The sequence below is a fragment of the Populus euphratica genome, unplaced genomic scaffold (assembly GCF_000495115.2).
Source record: "Populus euphratica unplaced genomic scaffold, PopEup_1.0 scaffold44.1, whole genome shotgun sequence".
NCBI lineage: Eukaryota > Viridiplantae > Streptophyta > Magnoliopsida > Malpighiales > Salicaceae > Populus > Populus euphratica.
In genome coordinates, this window is record NW_011499865.1 from 490482 (window position 1) to 512138 (window position 21657).

The 21657-nt window shown below is 35.5% G+C and overlaps 1 protein-coding gene across 1 annotated transcript; it reads left to right on the forward strand.

Annotated features, from left to right (window-relative positions):
• The first annotated feature begins 14429 nt into the window (after positions 1–14429).
• On the forward strand, positions 14430–16003 carry LOC105125907 (uncharacterized). The gene is made up of 2 exons (XM_011026579.1): positions 14430–15676; positions 15767–16003. Exons 1-2 carry the CDS (start codon positions 14444–14446, stop codon positions 15959–15961), a joined length of 1428 nt encoding a protein of 475 aa, XP_011024881.1. The 5' UTR covers positions 14430–14443; the 3' UTR covers positions 15962–16003.
• Positions 16004–21657: the final 5654 nt, after the last annotated feature.

The following is a 21657-nucleotide window of genomic DNA, read 5'->3' on the forward strand; positions in this document are numbered from 1 at the left end:
TCATCTGCTACTCTGGTGGACTAATTAATTAATTAAAAAGAAGGGCTAGACACTTTTTAAATATTACTCATATAGCCTAGCAAGTTTGACATTGTTTCATTTTCACATTGACAAGAATTTTTTATCCTTTTCAATTATTCACCGAGTAATTAAAGATCTCTAAAATGATCTGTTCCCAAGAAACAGAAATAATTTACGCACCAGAAGGACAAGAATGGTGGAATGATGACCATTTTATATACCTCTTGGAGACAGAATATCACACACTCTTCTATATATATATATATATATATATATTGAAGGTTGCGTTGAGAATAATCGAAGAAGAAGAGAGGAGAGGAGCGTGAAATGGACAAAAAACACCAAGGAACCAAAAAGAAAGGAGAAGGGACGTGGAAAGGATAAAAAGAGGTGCGATTAAGTGTTCCATACAGTTGCTTTACTAGCCAGAAATGAACAATTACTAACTCCTTTACTTGCGTTTGTTGTTCCCATATTGTAAAAGACAAACGCTAAAAAGAGAGGAAACATGGCATTGGCTCTGCATCTAGCCTCTGTCTTTCGACCTTTTTTTTATTATTATTAATATAGATATTCAATTAATTTGTGCATAGCTTACTTTTATAGATTTTGAAATACAAGTCTCTAATAATTTTAAAATTTTTAGAATTTAAATAAATTATCTTTGAAAAACAGACCTAGTATCTGAACTAATTGAATTTACCTATTTACATTTTCTATTTCTTAATTCTTTTCCTGGGAAGAAGAAAATGTTAATTCGATAAAACATTAATGACCATTCACAAGCATTCTATTCCATAGATTCCCTTCTAAAATATATGGATAAAGGCAAAAATATTATTTTATAATAATAATAATAATAATAATTATATTTATTAATATATGTGTTTGTATCAGTTTGTCAGCACTCCCTTAATTAATCTTATAAGTTCTAAAATTAATAATTATATAAGTTTTTAGTAACTAAACTCTAAAATGTAAAATAAAATAATATAAAACTGGTAAGATTAAAGGTAAGTGGCCTTCCATTTTCCTTTTATAATTATTATTATTATAGAATAATGTAGCTAGCAAGGAGCAACATAAAAGGTAAGATCAAATAAATATATCAGTAATTTTGTTTACTTTCTCTCCTGTTTCTTAAATAAAATGTATTATCTTTTTGTAAAGGTTTTTTTTGTGGACAAAGAAAGGATGAAAGTTTTTCAAATGCCTCGTTAGCTGGGTATTGTAGGAAAAGGAAAAATATGAATAAGCTTTGTCTCAAAAAATATTGGACCAATAATTTAAAAGGTTTTTTTTTAAAAGGAAAGAATTAATGAACTCAAACTTGCTAGGCTATATAAGAAATATTAAATATGAAGAAGTCTAGTCTTTAGACAGTCATAATAATGACTTCACAAGCGTGGTAGGTGAGAAAAGCCTTGCCACTTACCAAGATTTTTTCACTTCACCTAGCTAGTTCGGCTACAACTTATGTTATGTGTGTGGGCACAAATGGACAGTGGCAGCCATGATTGGTGGCAGCCATAATTGATGCCAGCCATAGTTGGTGGCAACCATGGTTGACATGGATATAGTCAAATGATGGGTGCCTAACTTGCCCACCATTGTTGAACAATTGTCTCCCTCCTCAGCTATAAATAGAGGGTGCATTGATAGCTGAGATATAATATGAGATAGAGAGAAACACAGAGAGAGAGCTAAGGGTGAGAGTTGAGTTGAGTAGAGAAGTTTTCTCCTCCTCCTTGTTTTCTTGTTTGTATTGCTTTTGAGCTTGATTAATACAAACCAGTAGCTCCGTGGAGTAGGCAAGTTGCCGAACCACGTAAATTTGTGTGTGTTTGAATGTTTGGATCCCCTAACAACTGGTATCAGAGCTTGTTCTTGAAAGTTCTTGAAAAAGAGGGTGTTTGATCCAAACTCAAAAATCAAAGTTCTCAAAACGTGTTTTTGAACATACCACCGTGAAGAGGACGACGAGAGGAATCCACTGGTGAAAACCCGGCGAAAATCCGACGTCCTGCATGCCCGCACGCGCCACCACCAGTACTGTCCACGCGCACAGACGCGCCGTACGCGCGTCACGCGTCTTCCTCGTCGTTTCCTGCAACTCGACTCTGCCACGTCAGCAGCCACGTCAGCCGTTCGACACAGTCAGCAGCCAAGTCACCTGCCACATCAGCCGTTCGACACGGTCAACAGCCACGTCACCAGACATGTCATCAGTCGTGTCACCACTGCCACGTCAGACGAAGATCTCTGTGGATCTGCCACGTCAGATTGGGTGACCCCCACATTGCCTATGTGTCTGACACGTCATCTAGCCATGTCAGCACAACTGGGTTTTGATCTGGTGTGGCGCAGCGACTATTCCTCCTGCCATGTGGCTTCATCTGCAGCGTCCAGTTATCTCAATTTTTTATTGTTTAAATCAGAGCCATTCGAAGTCCGATTTGGGTGATCTCAGTGTCGTTTCCAGCATTTTTGGCCATTCCGGACACATCTGTAAGGTCAGATTTTTTAGATTCAAATCCGAGAAAGAGTAAAAATGGCTGATGAAATAAAGGCTGTAGGAATTGAAAAATTTGATGGAACTGATTTTGGATATTGGAAAATGCAAATTGAAGATTATCTATATGGGAAGAAACTTCATCTTCCTCTGTTGGGGAGCAAGCCATAAAACATGTCAGAAGAAGATTGGCAAATACTTGATAGACAAGTCTTGGGCATTATCCGGCTATCATTGTCAAGAAGAGTTGCTCATAATGTTACAAAAGAGAAATCCACAGCAAGATTGATGAAAGCCTTGTCTGGGATGTATGAGAAGCCATCAGCAAATAACAAAGTGCACTTGATGAAGAAGCTGTTCAACCTGAAGATGACAGAAAGCACCTCTGTTACACAGCATCTTAATAATTTTAACACCATCACAAATCAATTGTCATCTGTTGAAATTGAGTTTGATGATGAGATCCGAGCACTTATTTTGCTAGCTTCACTTCCAAGCAGTTGGGAAGGTATGAGAACAGCCGTAAGCAACTCAGCTGGAAAATCCAAGTTAAAGTATGATGATATCCGAGACCTGATTTTAGCTGAAGAAGTACGAAGAAAAGACTCGGGTGAAAGCTCAAGTTCAGGTTCAGCTTTCAACATCAACACTCGAGGAAGGAGACAAGACAAAGGCTTATCCAGAGGTAGATCAAAATCCAGGTACAGAAGCAAAAGCAAGTTTGGACCTAGGAAGCAGGTTGAATGTTGGAATTGTGGCAAACCTGGTCATTTCATGAGGAGTTGCACAAAACCAAAGAAACCTGAAGCTGATTCTGTAAATGCCACTACAAACGAGGTACAAGATGCTTTGATCCTTGCTGTACATAGTCCTATTGATGATTGGGTTCTTGATTCTGGAGCTTTATTTCGCTGTACTCCACACCATGAAATGATGCAAAATTACACTGCTAGAAATTATGGGGTAGTCTATCTGGCCGATGGACAACCATTGGATATTGTGGGTATAGGAGATGTGCAAATCAAGACAATGAATGAATCTACATGGAACTTGTAAAATGTAAGGCATGTTCCTGAACTAAAGAAGAAGTTGATCTCGGTCGGACAACTTGATGATAGTGGCCATTCAATCCTTTTCTCTAGAGGAATGTGGAAGGTATCAAAAGGAGCAATGGTTTTGGCTCGTGGAAAGAAAACTGGCACACTGTATATGACCACAAGATCAACAGATATAATTGCCTCTACTGAAGCAAAAAATCAGGCGCAGCTATGGCATTGTAGACTCGGCCATATGAGTCAAAAGGGGATGAAGATACTTCAGTCAAAGGGAAAGCTGCCAGAGTTACAAAATGTTGATCTAGACATTTGTGAAAGCTGCGTTCTCGGAAAATAGAAGAAGCTCAGTTTCTTAAAGGTTGGCAGGACCTTAAGACCAAGAAAGCTAGAACTGGTGCACACAGATTTATGGGGACCAGCTCCAGTAGCATCTCTTGGAGGTTCTCGGTACTATGTGACTTTTATTGATTACTGCAGCAGGAAGGTATGGGTCTACTTTCTGAAAAATAAATATGATGTGTTTGACACATTCAAGAAATGGAAGGCTATGGTTGAGATTGAATCAGGTTTGAAGTTGAAATACTTACGATCTGATAATGGAGGAGAATACATTGATGGAGGTTTCAAGGAGTATTGCGCTGTCAACGGTATCAGAATGGAAAAGACAGTTCCAGGCACACCACAACAGAATGGCATTGCTGAACGAATGAACAGGACCATCAATGAACGAGCTAGAAGTATGAGGTTGCATTCTGGGTTACCTCAAACATTCTGGGCTGATGCAATTCATACTGTAGTTTACTTGATCAACCGTGGACCATCAGTACCTTTGGAGTTCAGACTGCCCGAGGAAGTCTGGAGAGGAAAAGAAGTACAGCTTTCTCACCTAAAAGTCTTTGGGTGTGTTTCCTATGTGCATGTAGACTCTGATGCTCGCAACAAGCTGGATGCCAAATCAAAGAAATGCTTCTTTATTGGCTATGGAGATGAAGAATTTGGATTTCGTTTTTGGGATGATCAGAACAGGAAGATTATCAGAAGCAGGAACGTGATCTTCAACGAGAAAGTTTTGTACAAAGACAAATCAAGTACAGAACTAGAGATAACTGATTCAGATACGAGTCCACAGAAATCTGAATTCATACAATTAGAAGGGCTTCCTGATGTTACCACTCAAGAGTTCATACAAGACAGTTCAAGCACTTCAATACCCACCACTTCTACACAGGATAGTGCAGAGCTAAGTGAACCAGCTATTCGCAGGTCTTCAAGGACTATAAAGCCTCCACAACGGTTCACACTTCTACTGAATTATATCTTGCTGACAGATGGTGGTGAACCATTAACTTATGAAGAATCCTTACAAGATGGAAACTCGAGCAAGTGGGAGTTAGCCATGAAGGACGAGATGGAGTCATTGCTGAAGAACAAGACTTGGGAGTTAACCAAACTGCCTGAAGGAAAGAAGGCCTTGCAAAACAAGTGGGTTTACAGAGTAAAGACCGAGCATGACAGAAGCAAACGGTTCAAAGCAAGACTTGTTGTAAAAGGGTTTCAGCAAAAGAAAGAGATCGACTATTCTGAGATATTTTCTCCAGTTGTGAAGCTTACAACAATCAGAGTTGTTCTGGGGATAGTAGCTGCAGAAAATTTATATCTTGAACAATTAGATGTAAAAACAGCATTTCTTCATGGAGAATTGGAGGAAGATATTTACATGCAACAACCAGAGGGGTTCGCAATACCAGGAAAGGAGAGTCAAGTTTGCAAACTAAAGAAGAGCCTATATGGTTTGAAGCAAGCTCCAAGACAGTGGTACAAGAAGTTTGATAACTTCATATGTAGTACGGGATACACAAAATGTCAGGCTGATCATTGTTGCTATGTCAAACATTTTGACAACTCCTATATTATTCTACTGCTATATGTGGATGATATGTTAATTGCAGGTTCCAGCATGGAAGAGATTGACAAGCTAAAGCAACAGTTGTCAAAACAGTTTGAAATGAAGGATCTGAGAGCTGCTAAACAAATACTTGGCATGAGAATCATCAGAGACAAAGACAAAGGCATACTAAAGCTTTCACAGGCAGAGTATGTCAAGAAGGTTCTCAGCAGGTTTAGTATGGATAATGCTAAGCCAGTATGTACACCTCTAGGGAATCATTTCAAGCTCAGTAGAGACCAGTCACCAAAAACTGAGCTAGAACGTGGATACATGGACCAGCTCCCATACGCCTCAGCTATCGGCTCCTTGATGTATGCCATGGTCTGTACTAGACCAGACATTGCCGATGCAGTGGGAGTTGTAAGCCGATATATGAGCAATCCTGGAAAGCAGCATTGGGAGGCAGTGAAATGGATCATGAGGTACTTAAAAGGCTCATCGGAGACATGTCTTATTTTCACAGCTGGCGGTTTGAAACTTGAAGGCTTTGTAAATGCTGATCTAGCAGGAGATGTTGATAGCAGAAAGAGTACTACAGGTTATATATACACTTTAGGAGGCACTGCTGTTTCTTGGAGTTCTACCTTGCAAAAGATAGTTGCTCTTTCAACGACAGAAGCTGAATATGTTACAGTTTCAGAATCTGCAAAAGAGATAGTATGGCTACAGAGTTTCCTGCAAGAATTGGACAAGATGCATGGAAAAGGTACTTTGTATAGTGACAGTCAGAGTGCAATCTTCCTTGCCAAGAATCCAGCATTTCACTCCAGAACAAAGCACATACAGATCAAATATCACTTCATCAGGCAATTGCTCGACGATGAACAACTGTTACTTGAAAAGATCTGTGGAAGCAAGAATCCAGCCGACATGTTAACCAAAGGAGTTACTCTTGATAAACTGAAGCTGTGTAAAGCTTCAGTGGGTTTTGAAGATTAAAAGACAAACCTAACACCATTTGTGTCCAAGTGGGAGATTGTTATGTGTGTGGACACAAATGGACGGTGGCAGCCATAGTTGGTGACAGCCATGGTTGACATGGATATAGTCAAATGGTGGGTGCCTAACTTGCCCACCATTGTTGAACAATTGTCTCCCTCCTCAGCTATAAATAGAGGGTGCATTGATAGCTGAGATAGAATATGAGATAGAGAGAAACACAGAGAGAGAGCTAAGGGTGAGAGTTGAGTTGAGTAGAGAAGTTTTCTCCTCCTCCTTGTTTTCTTGTTTGTATTGCTTTTGAGCTTGATTAATACAAACCAGTAGCTCCGTGGAGTAGGCAAGTTGTCAAACCACGTAAATTTGTGTGTGTTTGAATGTTTGGATCCCCTAACAACTTAGCCTAGGAGTACTGATATCGATAATCTTCTAATTTTACATGAGTCTAGTTCTCAGATGCAATGCCATTCTAATAATACGGCATACCATGCAAGTTTGGAATTAACTCATAATTCATGAGATTGCCTTTACAAGCCAACAAACGCATAGCAAGCAAGCTGCTAGAGAGGCTGTGAAAAGCAATACAACCAATCTTTGGTGCGAACTTTATACAGGATGTTCACAGGGTAGTCTTTAATAACAAAGAAAGTGTCATGAAACTCAAAGTAAACATGATTATCACGAGCAAATTTTTAAACTGAGATAAGATTTTTTGTTATTTGGGGCACCACAAGAATGTTGTCAAGAACAAAGGATTTGGAAGGTGTTGATAAAGAGGGAGCACCAGTGTGAGTGATATCAGCTTGAATTTAATTAGTGTCAGTGCACTCCTTCACCACAGATATCAAGGTTGCTGATATTGTTCATGAGATGGTGTGTTGCTCTTGAATCAGGATGCCATTCTAAGGAAGATGCTTCTTGTTGTTGATAGAAATGAGCTTGTGCATTGCGATGACGAGGCGGCGGCAAGAAGAGAGGATCATGCCGTTTATGGCATCTAGATAAAGTATGTCCAAACATGTCACATGATTGATACCATATTTTGAAATGATAAATAATTCGGTAAAACCGACATCGAATCATAAAAAAATTAATTATATAAATTATAAATAATAATAATATAACAACAATAAATCCATAACAATAACAATATTAATACTAATAATAATAAAAAAAAAAAGATGAAGAAGAAGATGAGAGTTTTGAGATTGAATATTAATATAAAGATTAAACAATGATAACAACAAACATTAAAGTTAGAAAATCTACTAATGACATGTCAAACAAGTATAATATAAATTTTTATTATTCAAATGAAAATCACATATGAAAGAGGTTCTAATTAGATTAAAAATTATTAATATGATTATATTAGTTAATTTATTCAAATAATACTAATACTTATAAATATTATCAGTTATTTATAATTATAATTTATATTAATACAGCTGTATTAACATAAATTATAATCGCACCTAACAAAAGAATTGTGTTCCATACAGGTGCTGTCCTAACAAAAGAATGATTACACCTCTTGCCTCTTTTTAAGAAGAAGATATAATCTACTTCTTTACTTGCAATTGTTATTGTCATACAGTGAGAGAAAATACAAACATGGATATTTTCCTGTTGTGTCGAAAGCTTTCACTTTTGTAAAAATTCTTTTCTTGAAGAGAGCAAGGGTATAAAGTAACAGTATTGGTTTGCTAGTCCTACATATACAAACTTCAAAAACCGTAACATCAATCAATGAGATTTCAACTTTCAATTTCTCTTTCCGACTATATATTCTCTCTCAGCTAAGTTATCATAGTTCGCGGCGAGACTTTAACAAGCATCAGCTTATAAAGAGGGAAATGCATATTAATTTCTGGAATGATATTAGCTAAATTTCATCTGTCAACTTTTGTTTTAATATGTTATTCATTTTCTTTTGTACATATCGGATATTGTACACAGCTTTACATTTTTTGATCTGATGTTGCAGTTTTGTTTCAGTTGTGTTTAATTTGATTGTTTCAATTCATATATATATATATATATATATATATAGAGGACGATACAGATGGAGGCACTGTTACCAAGTTTGAAGAAACTGTGGAATGAATGGCAGCTGCAAGCATTGGTTTTGCTTAGCCTCTTACTCCAAGTAATACTCATCCTTCTCGGCAATCGTAGGAAGTCTATTAACAAAATTTGGATCAAGATTATTGTGTGGCCTGCTTACTTACTCGTAGATTTAATAGCAACAACTGCACTTGGTATCCTCACAAATCGATTTTCTTATCATTCTGGACCTTTGGATGCACAACTCGAGCTAACAGCATTTTGGGCACCTTTTCTCTTACTGCACTTGGGTGGGCCTGACACAATCACCGCGTATTCTGTGGAGGACAACGAGTTATGGTCAAGGAACTTGCTTCAACTGGTCGGCCAGACAGGATTTGCATTTTACATCCTGTCCGCAGGGTGGACAGGGTCCCGCATTTCATTTCTAACAATTCCAATAATGGTGGCAGGGCTGATTTGCTAGGATGCTGGCATGCAAACCCGACAAGATAAAAGATAAGAGACCGGATAAAATGAGAAATGGAACACACAAGAATTTACGTGGTTCACCCAATTGGGCTACGTCCACAGACAAGTATAGAAGGATTTTACTAAGTAATATGGGAATTACAACCTCTCTCGAATAATAGGAGAACAACTAAGAATCTCTCTATTATTAGGAGAAAACACCTCACTTACTCTATCACAAATACCTCACAATTTTGTGGGATTACTCTCTCTTCACTCTCTTCTTCTTCTCTCTATTTTGGTGTGCATATAGGCTTGAATGCATTGCCTATTTATAGGCAAGAGTGAGGGTATAATGATCATAAATTTAGGAGGAATATATGCCTAACAACTCATCCTCCACTCATACTCCACCAATTACAACTCATCTCCCACTCAAATCCCATCAATTATGCCACCTAATTAAATGGCTTTACATTCTCCCACTTGAAGACTTTGATGAGTTAATCAAGTCTTCACACTTGATCTTTTGTGATTCTTCTATCATTTCTATACTTGTCATCTTCATGCTGCTTACGTTTCTGCTAGGCCGTAAGAGGATCTGCACCATATATACTTATCAGTGTTGACCGGTTTCGTCAAAGCATCTGCTGGGTTTTCCTTTGTGTGAATCTTCTGAAAATCCACACTTCCATCTTCCACCACTTCACGAACAAAGTGATACTGAACATCGATGTGTTTTATTCTTGAATGAAACACTGGATTCCTTGTAATATGCAAGGCACTTTGACTATCACAATACAAAAGAATATTCTCTTGTTTGTGCCCGAGCTCCTTCATAAGTTTCTTCATCCAAATTGCTTCTTTACAAGCTTGTGTAGCTGCCATGTACTCAGCTTCTGTTGTGGATAACGCTACAACAGTCTGTAGTTTAGAGACCCAGCTCACAGCTCCTCTTGCAATTATGAACACATAACCTGTAGTGGACTTTCTTTTCTCAAGGTCACCAGCAAAATCTGAATCAACATAATCTCTGATAGTAAATTCTAATCCTCCATAACATAATGCAGCATCTAAGGTACCCTTGATATATCTCAAGATCCTCTTAATAGTATTCCAATGCTCTCTACCAGGATTTGCCATGTATCGACTAACTGCTCCCACTGCTTGTGCAATGTCTGGTCTTGTACATATCATGGCAAACATTAAACTTCCCACTGCTGATGCATACGGTACTCGAGACATCTCCATCCTCTCTGCTTCATTGCTAGGAGACATACTTGAGGATAATTTGAAGTTAATAGGAAGTGGGGTGGAAATTGGCTTACAATCTTGCATGTTGAAGCGTCGCAAGATCTTCTTTAAATAATTCTTCTGAGAAAGCCAAATCTTCCTCTTACTTCTGTCTTGGTAAATTTGCATCCCTAGAATCTTGTTTGCTAGTCCCAGGTCCTTCATATCAAACTCCCTAGCCAACTGTGCCTTCAATTCTTGGACTCGATCTTTGTTGGGGCCTATCACCAACATGTCATCCACGTACAACAACAAAATGATGAAATCTTCTTCAAACCTCTTGTAATACGTACAATGGTCTGAACTGAGTCTGTTGTACCCAAGGCTAATTATAAAGGAATCAAATCTCTTATACCAACACCTCGGCGCCTGTTTGAGACCGTATAGAGATTTGTTCAACCTGCAAACCAAGTTCTCCTTGCCTGTTTCAGCAAAACCCTCTGGTTGGAGCATATAAATTTCTTCTTCAAGTGCTCCATGAAGAAATGCAGTTTTCACGTCTAACTGCTCCAAGTGAAGATCAAATATAGCACACATTGCCAAGACTACTCTGATTGTCGTAAGTCGTACCACCGGAGAAAATATCTCATTGAAGTCTATTCCTTCTTTCTGAGCATATCCTTTCACCGCCAATCTCGCACGATACCGCTCCACTTGATCATTGCCATCACGTTTTATCTTGTAAATCCATTTCTTGCCAATGGCCTTTCTTCCTTGTGGTAGCGGAACAAGATCCCAAGTATTATTCTTGTGCAGAGCTTCAATCTCCTCTTGCATTGCTGTCATCCACATAGATACATCTGTGCTTTTGATAGCCTCATGGAAAGTTGATGGCTCTCCATCCTCTGTTAGAAGACAGTATGCAATGTTACTTTCAGTAACATATTCTGAGTGCCAAGCTAGTGGTCTTCTTTCACGAGTTGACCGCCGAACTTTAGGAGTTTCAGACTCTATTTGTTCTTGCTCTTCATGCTCTGGTACAGCTTCAGAAGAAGCATGATTATGAGTATTTTCTACATGGACTGCTGTAGTCTCCTTTAGAATGCTATTATGTTCTTCCATTTGCATTTTACCTTCTGCAAATATGACATCTCTACTGATCACTACCTTGTGGGCAGTGGGATCCCACAAGCGATACCCCTTCACTCCATCAGCATATCCCAAAAATATACATTTTCTGGATTTTGAATCCAGCTTGCTAACTTCTTGTGTATTGTACATCACGTACACAGGACTTCCAAATATATGCAATCGAGAATAATCAGCTGGTTTTCTAGTCCACATCTCCATCGGTGTCTTCAGCTCAATTGAGGTTGATGGAGATCGATTTATCACATAATAGGCGATATTGACTGCTTCTGCCCAGAATGACTTTCCTAGACCTGCAGCCTTCAACATTGCTCTTGTTCTTTCTAATAGAGTTATGTTCATCCGCTCTGCCACTCCATTTTGTTGTGGAGTGTATGCCGTTGTGAACTGCCTTTTGATACCTTCATGTTGACAAAAGTTATCAAATTCATCACTGGTATATTCTCCTCCATTGTCAGTCCTCAAACACTTGATCTTCTTTTCAGATTCAAGTTCCACCCGCGCTTTGAAAGTTTTAAAGACTATAAGCACATCTGCCTTCCTTCTAATTGGATACACCCAACATCTCTTGGAGAAGTCATCTATGAATGATACAAAGTATCTTGCTCCTCCCAAGGATACAACCGGTGCTTGCCAAACATCAGAGTGAATCAGGTCTAAGATGCATTTGCTCTTAGTTGTAGATGTGCCAAACTTCAACCTGTGTTGTTTACTTGTAACACAGTGCTCACAAAAAGGTAAAGTAACCTTTGTAAGCCTAGGGAGTAACTTCTGATCAGAGAGAACTTTTAAACCTTTTTCTGACATGTGACCTAGTTTTTGATGCCACATCATCGTCTTCTCTTCTGCAGGGCTGGCTGATGCGATTGACGCTTCTGCCTCATGATGTGTTTCTCCCATTAATGCAAATACATTTGCAACTGTCTTTCTTGCCTTTAAAACCACCAGCGCTCCTTTGATGATTTTCATGATTCCATTTTCTGTTCGGATCTTACAGCCAAGACTATCAAATTGTCCTATGGACAAAAGATTCTTCTTTAAGTCTTTCACATGTCGCACTTCTGAAATAGTATGAATTAAGCCATCATACATCTTCAATTTGATGGTGCCAATGCCAACAATCTCTAAAGCATGATTATCACCCATGAACACTTTGCCTCCAGAGATAGGTTTATATGTATGGAACCAATCTCGATTAGGAGTCATATGCCATATTGCTCCTGAATCCATTAGCCAGACCTCAGTGAGCTCTTCTGTATCTGTAGAGATTGTCGCTGCTTCACTATATAAAACATCTCCATCTTCTGAGGTGCTCGCAACACACCCTTGAGATTTTGATGACTCTGCAGAATTCTCTATACCCTTTTTAAACCAACAATCCTTTTTGAAGTGCCCCTTTTTGCCACAGTTGTAGCATTTCACAGCCTTCTTACTTCTTGATTTGGACCTCCTCTGCCTTTGACTCCCACTAGAGCCACGCTCCGTTGATCTTCCTCTTGACACCAACAATGCCTCTGCTTGGTTTGAACTATTTCTGTCTCCTTTGTTTTTGCGCCTATTTTCTTCTTCCAAGATAGCGGCTGCAACATCATCGAAGACTAGATAATCTGAGAGAATATTATTTGTCAAGTTGATAATGAGCTGATCATACGAATCAGGAAGACTTTGAAGTAGAAGCTCTGCACGTTCATTTTCCTCTATTTGCTGACCCAATGTAGTGAGTTGTGAAAATAGAGTTCTTATTGTGTTGATATGGTCAGTCACCGATGTGGTCTGCCATTCGAAGGGTATAAAGTCTCCGCTTTAAGAAAATCTTATTGTGCAAAGACTTGGACTCGTATAGCTTTGTTAGAGTCTCTCATATCTCCTTAGCTGTTTTCTTCTCCGCCACACTTGATAATACTTCATCGGCTAATGCTAAATGTATGTTAGCAATAGCATTGTCATCCATCTCATTCCATTTTGCATCATCAGTGATCTCCGCGGGCCGCTCCCCAATTGCTGCCAAGCAATTGTCTTTCCTTAAAATTGTCTTGATTCTCATTTTCCACAATGAGAAATTGCTCCCACTAAACCTCTCAATCTCGTACTTTACTGTCATTGTATTCACCAAGATCTATTCAGCTATCACCGTTTCACAGATCTGTAACGTATATAGAAATAGTATCGTGTGAATAATACTTAACTAAGTAAGTTCCCAGGAAAGATTGGAGGGGTCACAAACGGTCCCGCTTAAAACCCAATCTCCTTAGACAGAACTTCCTAGACTGTATTTAATCACCGCACTGACTTTCTATATACGCCAACAGCAACGTATGTGAACAGTACCGTATGGATGAATAGTGCCGTATAGGTGAATAGTGTCGTATACGTGAATAGTACTCGTAGACACGAATAACTTTTGTGTATTAACAACACCAACCAGGAGGCTCTGATACCACTGTTAGGATGCTGGCATGCAAACCCGACAAGATAAAAGATAAGAGACCGGATAAAATGAGAAATGGAACACACAAGAATTTACGTGGTTCACCCAATTGGGCTACGTCCACAGACAAGTATAGAAGGATTTTACTAAGTAATATGGGAATTACAACCTCTCTCGAATAATAGGAGAACAACTAAGAATCTCTCTATTATTAGGAGAAAACACCTCACTTACTCTATCACAAATACCTCACAATTTTGTGGGATTACTCTCTCTTCACTCTCTTCTTCTTCTCTCTATTTTGGTGTGCATATAGACTTGAATACATTGCCTATTTATAGGCAAGAGTGAGGGTATAATGATCATAAATTTAGGAGGAATATATGCCTAACAACTCATCCTCCACTCATACTCCACCAATTACAACTCATCTCCCACTCAAATCCCATCAATTATGCCACCTAATTAAATGGCTTTACATGATTAAGTATGGAGAAAGAACATGGGTCCTGTGGTCTGCAAGCTCCGAGCAGCGTAGTAAAGCTTCAACATCCCCTCATCATAGTATGTTTGAGTCTATCTCTGATTTTCAAGATTATTCTAATATTTCTGATGATAAATTGCTTCAAGTCTCCTACGGGATGTTGGAGATGGCTAAGTGTCTCTTCGGAGGTGTTCCAATAACTGCAAGAGAAACGTCCATTTTGCCTAACCATCAAGAAGCGACCTCAAATCCCTTGAAGAAAATATATCCTAAAGATGCTTTTAAGGTAACTGAAATGCAGCTTGGATTTATGTATGACCTGCTGTATACGAAGGCACTAGTGTCCTACACCCCCTGTGGAATTGTCTTGCGGCTCACCAGTTTTCTGCTCACCAGCATTGTGCTGGTGTTATTTTCTTTGGCCCCCCACAACGTACATAAGTACTCAAAGGTCGATCTTTGCATTACTTTTTCATTGCTTGTTGTGGCAATGGTTTTGGAGCTTTATGCGGCACTTGCATTCCTTTTCTCAGACCGTACTCTTGTCTGGATGAGAAAACATAATTTCCCTAGCCTCTCACGATACATTACTTCTCTCGTAATACATAGAAATCATAGATGGTCAAATTACATGGGTCAGTTCAATTTGCTAAGCTACTTCTTCAACGAAAAACCCATGGGTTTTCGTGGAATCTTAGAGCTCTTGAAAATCAACGAAAAGCTAGAAAAACAACGATATGCTACTTATCCTCAAGTCCCAGAGGATTTGAAGGAATGGTTAGTCATGCATTCCATTAAATTTAGGGATATGTTAAAGAAGGGTCCAGAGGATGTTAAACTTATGTCCAGGAGTGCGAGAGGAGCTGCAACGTTGGAATCTTTCTTGCCCAATGCAGATGATCAGACCATTCTGTTCATGAGTTGTTTTACAGAGTTTCATCAAACAATCATTATTTGGCACATTGCTACAGAACTCTGCTATCACCTAGATCATGACTATTTCACCCAAAAAGAAATCAGACCATCCAGTAGTGCAGAAACTGCTGTATTGAACTGGAAAATGAGCAAGCGCATCTCCAGATATATGATGTATCTCCTCGCCATTTCACCTGAAACGTTGCCATCCAGCGGGGAAATCGGTCATGTCAACTTTAACCGCACTTGTGACGAGGGCAGGAAAGAAATTGCATTATTTGATAAAGTCGGCATCCAGAGAGAGAGAAAACACAAGATTAGAATCGAGGCCTCCAAATGGTTGCATGAGCGGCACAAAGATTCAATTACCGAAAAAAGCCAAATCTTGAAACAATTGAATGGATCTCTTCTATCCTTGGGGTGCCTGCTTGCTAAACATCTGATAGAGAGCATGCGGGATAGGCCTGAAGAAGAGGTGAGCATCCGTTTAGTCTTTTTTTCATTTTAGTGTCCCTTGTTTCCCTTTAGCTTGTAATTTATTATTTCTTCACGTACATGTTGTCAGCGTATGGAGAGAAAATGGAACGCCATTGCCGGATGCTTGTTCGAATTTCTTGTCTATGCTGGAAGACAAAGCAGTGGAAATCAGCACGCACAACAACTTAGACAAGGTGGAGAGTTTCTCACTCATTTCTGGCTTCTCTTCGAGGAGCTGACGTTTCTCGATTATTCCCCTACATCGCCAACAACGACTAGCTAAGATGAAGAGGAGTTGATTTAAAATAACCATCTCTTTCCTGGGGAAAGACTGCATGCTTGCGAAAGAGAAACTACGCTTGTTGACGTTTTAAATATGATATATGCTTGGTAAACTTCTAGTTATGAACAGGAGATATCCTTTTCTTCTTCAAATCTACTTTTTTTTGTGGCCTAAACTCCCAATCAAATTCATATTTCATAAGCTGTTTTTGAGAGCTTTAATTGGGAATCTTATTTAACAAATACATGACAGTTTTTATAATGTATATATCAATCAATAATTTAACATAATCTTGATTATATATAATAAAATACGATTATTCCGTTTCCTACAACATTTTATGATGTTGTACTTAATATTGTGTATTGAACATACATATCATGTTTTTTAAAAAGATATGATCATTCATGATAAAATAACAATTAAATTTTATTATAGTGAAAATACTTTTTATTTTTTAATTAATATGAGTGTCCGGACCAGTTTACGTATATTTTAACTAATTTTATATGTTTTAAAGTTAATAACAATATAAACTTTCAATAACTCTGAGATTTATGGGATTTGAACTGGTGATCTCAAGAAAACAAATGTAAAACCTGACTCGTTAAGTTACACCCCTCAAAATTAAATTAAAATACTTATTAATATCCCATAAAATGACTTATCAATAGTTCTAACAATGCTTTTTTCATAAATTTCATAAATTTCTAGACACTTTTAGTTTTGGAAAATTAAAACATGCTTAATGTTATTTATTATATTCATTCCTCCAATACCTTTTGTAATATTTATGGAAATACTTTTCATTAACATTTCTAATGCAAGTAATAATAGCAGGTTTCTCAACTTAAAGTGTTAAATCAATATCTTAAACACATAGGTGAAATGAGACTTTAAATATTGGTTTAGATTAAGAATACAAATATAGAGAAATAATAATAAATACTTCAAAGATTAATAAAAATATTTAAACATTAATACTTTAAATAAAATTTTAAATACACAGTAAAAATTTTAAAAAATAATTTATATAAATAATAAATGTATACTATGTTCTCTTTGGACCGTGAAGTGATATATAAAATAACTATAATAATCTTAATAAAATTTGACAATATTTAGTAATTATATATGCATTAAGTAGATGCATTTACTATCTTTGAATATATTAACAAAATTGATAGCAAATCTTTATTATTAACAATTATGTTCATTAATCATAATAACATGTAGCCAACCTTTGGATAATCTTAAAATGTCTTATAACAATGAACTTTGATTTTATTAATATCAAAATTAATGATCACTAATTAGAAAAGAAAAAACTATACAATTCAAAACTTTTTTTGTTTTAAGCATTTGACCACTTTGATGATTAATAAATCATTGAATTCAAAATTGTAAATATAATACTCGAACATAAATATTACTATAACTTATAGTCATGATTTATCATGCTCTTAATTTTATATTTATTAATTATGCTTATATACATATAACCAATAATTATTTATTACCTCACATCCAAGTTCTTTGTTCCAAAATAATTTGCTTCACTAATCTGTACAATAAAAATTTTGATTATTCAATCTTATTCCTAGTGTGATATATATATATATATATATAATATTTCCTAATGAAACTTGTAAATTATAATTACAAGACCTTCGACCTCCCGTAATATTATACTTTTTATTCCAGGAATCCTTCACGGGCTATGAACCCTAGTTCAGATCGGTTTTGTGATAGTAGCACAAGCAAAATTATGCATTTAGTATTGTCTATCTATGATAAACTATAAGCTTTGGTGATTGAATACTACCACACGCCGACAAATCATAAAATTGCAGTTTAAGCGTAGTTTTTTTATATTCAATACGTTCACATCAAGTTAATTATTTAATTAAATACTTTATCTATCATCAATTATGAAAATATAAACAATAATATTTCCCAAGAATTATTTATATATAAAATTATTATGATGGACAATGAAAGAATAAAATAAAATCCCTCAATTAAAATATCTAGGATTCATAAGATATTGGGAGAAACAATAATCTTTGAATAGAAAAAACATAAGTTCCTAAAACTAAAGCTCTTACGCCACAAGTTAGCAATTCTTGAATTCTTAAACATGAAAAAATCAAATATATAAATTATAATGCTCTTGATATTATATCTTCATGATTTTCATATTTAAATAATTATTTGAAAAAAATTATACTTTATTCCATAACAAGTCATTTAAGATAATAAATTCTAAATGTGAATTGATAAAGAAAAATATCTTCTCTTATAATTCTCAATTATTTTTACTTATGTTCTGATAGGGAAAAAAGGTACAATTATAGATAAGAGAGGACTAGTTTTCTGAATAAATTAACATGTTATATATTATTTTATACATTCATCATGTATGTAGTTATTAAATAAAAAATTACTTTTTAAAATTGACTAATAGGATTTTAATATTAATTTTTATTAAAAATTCTAAGAACTCATTATCTCTTTCATCTGCACCAAATCTAACAAGGTTGACATTGTTTCATCCCCCCATCAATAAGGATTTTTTGTCCTTTTCAATTATTCACCAAAGAATTAAAGATCTCTCGAAGAGTTTCATCAATTGATCTGTGATCAAAAGAAAGAGAAATTTAATTTACGCACTAGCTGGACAAGAACAGTAAAATTATAATGACCATTCTATATACCTAAAAGAGAGAGAATATTTCACACACGCACACACTTAATTATGCATATTGAAGTTCTCGTGGTGAAGAAGAAGAAGAAGAAAAAGAAAAGAGAAGGAACCTGAAATGGAGAAAAACACATCAAGGTATTATAAAGAAAAAAAGAGGAGAGAATTAGGCAAAGTTTTTAAACCCGGTCAGTCTAAGGCCCAGGTTTCAAGTTTTGACCCGGTTACCGGATTTTGACCGGGTCAACTAGGTCAATTCTTATTTTAAAAAACATTTTAAATAGCATTATTTTAATAAATAAAAAAATAAAAATTAACGAGTTGTAACTAGAATTTTGACCAGGTCAACCCATCAGGTTGGCCAAGTCACACTGAATTATAACTTATCCTGTTTTTTCATTAATCCAGCCCAATTTTAATTCTAAATTGATTGGGTCTTAGATTGACCCGCTGGACCCGCGGGTTTCAAGACACTGGAATTAGGTGTTCCATGCAGGTGCTTTACTAGCCAACAAAAGAACAATTAATTATTCCTATTTTCCTCTGTTTAAAGTAGCATTTGCTTCTTTACTTGCCGTAAAAGGAAAGAAAAGCTAAAAAAAGGAAGCATGGGATTGGCTCTGCACCTAGCCTCTGGTCATTTGACATTATCCCTTTCCTTAATTCTTTACTTGGGGAGAAAAGAAAGCTAATTCTATAATGTTAATGACAAATCTCAAGCATTCTGGTCCGTCGGTTCCTGTTGAAAGGTATGGATCAAGGCTCCTGAAAATATTTTATAGTATTGTTACTCTTTTTTAAATACATATATCGATTGTTGCCCAAAAATCACGAATAAATAGAAAAGTGAGGGTAGATGTTTGATTTGATATGACAATTACAACTCAAGATAAACATGTAAACGTGTAATCAAACAAATCTAGCATGAGTTCTAAATAAATATATATTAACTTGCATAACATATAGAAAAATAATTGTAATATGCTTACAATATATATATATATATATATAGTTGCTGTAAAAAACAAAAGGTATATATATTTATGATGCTTACAATATATATATATATATATAAATTATACCTAAACAAAATTAATTTAAGATATTTACTTGTTGAAAGTCTTAAATGAGATTTTTGTTGTTATCAATAATAAAATTTTTATTCTTAAAATTTAATTGTTTCTCACTTGTTGTAATAATTTTATTAATAAATTTTTTAGGATTTCAATAACATTACTTTATTTAGTTAGAAATAAACTCAAATGAATTTGTGTTTAATATCTTTCTATAAAAACTAAATCTAAGATTTAGATTATAAGGAAAGTTAAAAAAAAACCCAAAAAAAACAAAAACACAAAGCTTCAAGTTGAAGAGAAAAGGATGGAAATTTAAGCAGAAGAAGAGTAAACTCTTTTGTAAGAAACAATTTTCTTCAGCCGTTTCATAGAGAGTTTTAGAAACCAAAACTGATGAAATTTTCTCAATTATCACCTTTAATTATTCTCCACAAAACCTAAATTATACTTGAATATTAATTCTTACTTTAAATACAATGTTTTTTAGCTTAAAAATTTATTCAAGCTTGCAAAAAATCCTTCTAGAAAATAATTGATCAAGAAAAAAAATAATTTTTCATAAATCATATCCAAGCTCAAATTTAAATTAAAAAATAATATTTTATTTTTAAAAAATTATTTTATAATAAACTCACACTTAAATTCAACTTGAAGCCCAAGCCAAGTCGCATGCATGGATTTGAGCCCGAACTTACTTTATTACTTTGTTTAAGACATTTTCTTTCTAAAAACTAACTTGAATGTTCTTTAAATTTAATTTTAACTTTTAACAATTCCACTATAAGGTAAGCTTATATTTTGGATAAAGGATTTTGGTTTTTCTTTAAAACATACCAACAAGGTTTATTTTACTTTCTTATTCACCTAAAATTTATTTAAATTATATTAATTTCACATGCTAAAGAATTTATGTTAGAAATTAAATTCCAACCAAGTTTTAATCTCAAAAGTAAATTAAACTCACTTTTAATTTGACTTTAAATATATTTATTGACCATGATTTTAAACAATATTTTCAACATATATAAAATAATGTAGCTTTACTTGAACCCTCACAGGATGGCATAGCATGCAAGTTAATTTGGAATTAATTCATAATTTTCATGGGACTGCCTTGTGAAAAAAGTGAAGAAGAAAGGAGGAGTAACATAACATCAACATTCAAGGACCATGAAGAGAATTATATGTTCCTCAAAGCATGTCAATAGGGAACTAGCATGCCTACTGACCTATCTAATTTTATTGTATAATTTTTTTATGCAAACTAGAAAGACCTTTTCTTAGATAAAGAAAGAGATTACATGCTTAATTCTTGTATTGTTGATGATATGTCCTATTTTTGCACAATAAGGTTATGAGAATCCACACGATACAACGCAATGGGTCGTATTCAGGAACAGAGCTAGGGGGAGGCAAGCAGGGACTTGAGCCCCTGCAAAACATTTTAATTTTTTATTTAATATTTAAATATAGAATAGTATGATATTTTTATTTTGAATAAATAAAATTTATAATAATATATCTTATTATATTAAGAAACATGATATGCAACTATAACTGAAACTAGTTTTAGCTCGATATTATTCGAGAGGTTTGAATTAGCTCGATCGTATTTCACAGAGGTGAAATAAAAGATAGGTTATATATCTCCTAAAATATTAATTCTTGTGATAGGTTCGTTCCTCGTAAAAAATACAGTGAAATCACCTTTCCTTTTCTTTCTCTGGATCTGCTACTAAGAAGGACAGTATCTTTGTATTTGTTTTCATCCAAAATATCACTCTCTTAATGGTATTCTGCTTACTAATAAAGCTCTCGGTTATTTGAAAAAAACGAAGGTGCTGTCATGGCAGAAGAACAATAAAACCTATTGCCTTTTTTTAAAAAGTAGATATAATTTTCATCTTTACTTTAAT

Bases quoted from the DNA above. Each gene is read 5' to 3' on its own strand.
- LOC105125907 (XM_011026579.1), top strand. From the start codon at position 14,444: ATGTTGGAGATGGCTAAGTGTCTCTTCGGAGGTGTTCCAATAACTGCA. The intron at 15,677-15,766 runs GTGAGCATCCGT...ACATGTTGTCAG, and splicing joins GGGATAGGCCTGAAGAAGAG to CGTATGGAGAGAAAATGGAA.